Source organism: Chrysochloris asiatica, unplaced genomic scaffold (genome assembly GCF_000296735.1).
Source record: "Chrysochloris asiatica unplaced genomic scaffold, ChrAsi1.0 scaffold00012, whole genome shotgun sequence".
NCBI classification, from domain to species: Eukaryota; Metazoa; Chordata; class Mammalia; order Afrosoricida; family Chrysochloridae; genus Chrysochloris; species Chrysochloris asiatica.
This window is the reverse complement of record NW_006408530.1, coordinates 7,291,422-7,294,766: the sequence shown is the minus strand read 5'-3', so window position 1 is coordinate 7,294,766 and position 3,345 is coordinate 7,291,422. Positions and strand designations below refer to the sequence as shown.

General features: G+C 35.5%; 1 protein-coding gene across 2 annotated transcripts in view; it reads right to left on the bottom strand.

Annotated features, from left to right (window-relative positions):
- Nucleotides 1–1,531: 1,531 nt before the first annotated feature.
- Nucleotides 1,532–3,345, bottom strand: part of ARL5A (ADP-ribosylation factor-like 5A) — a 45,574-nt gene continuing 43,760 nt past the window's right edge. Inside the window, exon 6 of one of the 2 annotated variants that reach the window (XM_006834545.1) lies at nt 1,532–2,228. In XM_006834545.1, coding sequence (XP_006834608.1) covers nt 2,180–2,228 — 49 coding nt within the window. In that variant the 3' untranslated portion in view covers nt 1,532–2,179. The remainder of the gene's footprint in view (nt 2,229–3,345) is intronic. The other variant, XM_006834546.1, reaches the window with a different exon arrangement.

The following is a 3,345-nucleotide window of genomic DNA, read 5'->3' as shown; positions in this document are numbered from 1 at the left end:
GAAATCTTTTTTTCTTCCTCAGCTATAATTAACTATATATATATATATATATTTACAAGTACACAGGTACCACCTTATTTTTAATGCCTAGCCTAGAAGGGTAGAAAATAACAACAAAAATCAAAATTTAAAAACATGGTATAAGAGTCCATGTATTATGTTTTATCAATAATTTACTACACTAAACCAACTGTACTATGTTGCATGCTTTAAACATCCAATGAAGACCACAATTTAGCCAACACTGTGATGACTAGGGAATAACTGCTATCTTGCTGAACTGATGGGGCAGCAACCCAATGGACCAAACATATGATTAGTAAAATTAAAAGACAAAATGGACACATCTGTCAGACTACTTTGCAGAATAGCTGCCCATGACTAAAACGCCAATATCTACAAGATTTATTTGTTTTTTTTTTAAGGGAACTTAAAATATATAACAAGTAATCTTTTACAGCAATTTGAAAAAATTGAGACATATGAATAAATAAAGCTTAGTAAGTTAGGGCACACTTTTGTAAAAGCATGTTAAGATTATAACTTGCATTTTAAGCATTATAAAAAACAAAACAGCCACTATTAAATACCAAATCTCCCATGCCTGACATGGGATTTAGATATGGAGCTTTTATACTTGACTGAAATGAACTTCCAAAGTCTATACTACTATTTCCTATTGAAATATTTATGAAATCTTAAAAGGCTGGTATTAAAATGTTAATATTTTCTTCTTGAATATTCTAAAACATGCCAATTCAGATTAGCCTTGAGATTTTCAGGGCATAAAAGATACACAGAGAGTACCCATGAAAATGTTTTAATGGATTAAGGATAAATTGGTTTATCTAAATGAATAAATACTTCCAAATTTCCAATATTAGAGAGGAGGGAGCAGGGAAATCTTAAACAACATAAAAGTTATGATGGGCCAGGTTACTTTAGTAAAAACAAAGTATCATGTCAATTGACTTTTTAAGCCAAACTTTTAAAAGCACTGAAGAAATGTGTTTCTTAACTGCCAAACTGTTTATTTTTACAGTTAAAGAAGATACAAGGTATCCAACGGAAATTAAAAATCTTAAACCAAAAGTAGAAACTTAAAGATGAGAAATTATTGTTGCTTAGAAAATATGCTTTACTTTTAATCTCAAATTCACTTTAAATGCTGAAATGTAATGTAATACTTAAAAATACTCTTACTAAATTTCTTGATAATATTTATAGGATACTACTTCTCTGGACAGACATGTTTCATACAAGTTTTCAATTACTCTTGGAAAAAAAAAAAAGGAACTTGATCTTAATTACAATTGATGATTAACCAATTAACGGATTCAGTTTAATCAGTAACGTAGGTGGATGGGTCAATAAAGGCAATCGTCTGATAACCGCTCACTGCTGTCCAATTCTTCCTATTAGTAATACTAACCCAAGGACTTGACAAGTCAAGTTGCATTATATGTCTGTTATTTGATCAACAAGAAAACACGTACAAAGGGTCAAGCTGTCTTCCTCTACTTTTCTTTTAAAGCAGCTTAATGATTCTGGAGATAGGTTAGTACAATACAGAGAACATAAAGGTAAAAGTACAAAATGACACTTAACACCCATGCCAGTACTCAAGTCATTATGGTTATAATTAAGGATAGGAATTTTTGTGTTGTTTTTCTTTAGCACATAAATCAAAGCCATTAACTTGAATGTGAGGTATATACACAATACACACAGAGCCTTACATGAAATACTTTTCAATAGTAACACAACATTTTAAAATATTGGAACCTGTCTGTGCTGATTTGTACTTTGACTTAATGGAACAAGATGAGAGAACAACATTAAACAGGGAGGGCTATACTGATAAAACAGTTATCAAAGATGAAAATGTCTTCCTCTCCCTTTTTACTTACCATGGGCTGTACAATGTCCTGAGAGGATTCATTATGAGGAAAAGTCAATCACAGCTTTAAGACCTTACTTTTGGAAGGAAATAATGAAAAAGCAAATTAAAAGATGAGCTTTCACTTGTGTTTTCAAATAAGTGGTCTTAATTTTTCTTCTTATAGAAAAAGTTTAAATCAGTTTATTATAAATATATGTGAACCATTCATCTTTGCAGTTTTCAGGTAAAGTTCAGTACTTCATCTACACAATGTCATTGAGAAGAGGTCAGTAGAGATCATCTGATCTTAAGTCGTGACATCATCCATTCAAGTCCTTGGCATAGTCTATAAAGAAAGTAAAATCACTTAATTAAATTCTGAATGGATTTTTAAACAACAAACCAAAAACGAGCCCACTGCCTTCTAGCTGATTCTGATTTATAGTGACCTATTAGACAGTAAAACTGCAGTGTAGGATTTTCAAGGCTGCAATCCCTTCTGTGGTGCTGCAAGTTAATGTGCTGGACTGCAAGGTGGGTTTGAACTGCAAAGTTGGCAGTTCAAGCTCACCACCTGCTCCTCAGAAACCCTATACAGGGTCGCTATGAATCAGAACCAACTCGACAACACTTAACAACAACAATGTTATACAGTCTTGGTGTGGCACTGCATGCAACGCTGGCAGTTCATGTTCGCTAACTGCTACTTGGAAACCTTATACAGGGTTGCTATGAGTCAGAACCACCTCAATGGCACTCAAGAACAACAACAAATCTTTCTGGAAGCAGACTGCCACATCTCTGTCCTACAGAGCTGCTTGTTGTTGTCGTTGTGAAGTGTCATCGAGTCGGTTCTGACCCACAGCGAACCTGTATAGGGTTTCCAAGAAGCAGCTGGTGACCTTGAACCGCCAACCTTGCAGTTCAAACAACTTTGCAGTCTGCCGCATTAACCCACAGCGCCACACTAGGACTCCTGGTGAGGTCAAAACACCCACTTTTTGGTTTATAGCCGAGTGCTTAACCACTGCCACCAAGCTCCTTACTGGAAATCTATTACCAGAAAATACAAAATAGATATAATTTTACATCTACTTAAACATTAAAGATTTCCATGTTGGTGCTGTTGCAGTGAAATTATACATACCCACACCACCAGTGTCTTTTTGGTTCCCTGCTGTATCTATAGAGCCTTGGACATTGCCTTGTTGTTGTTGAAGGTGCCATCGAGTCGGTACCGACTCATAACAACCTTATGCACAGCAGAACGAAACACTGCCTGATCCTGGGCCAACCTCACTACTGTTGCCACTCTTGAGTCCATCGATGCAGCCATTTGGCCAATCCATCTCGTTGGGGGTCCTCCTCTTTTTCTCTGACCCTCCACTTTACCAAACATGATATCCTTCTCCAGCAACTGGTCCCTCTTGACAGTATGTCCAATGTTTGAGAGAGTAAGTTTG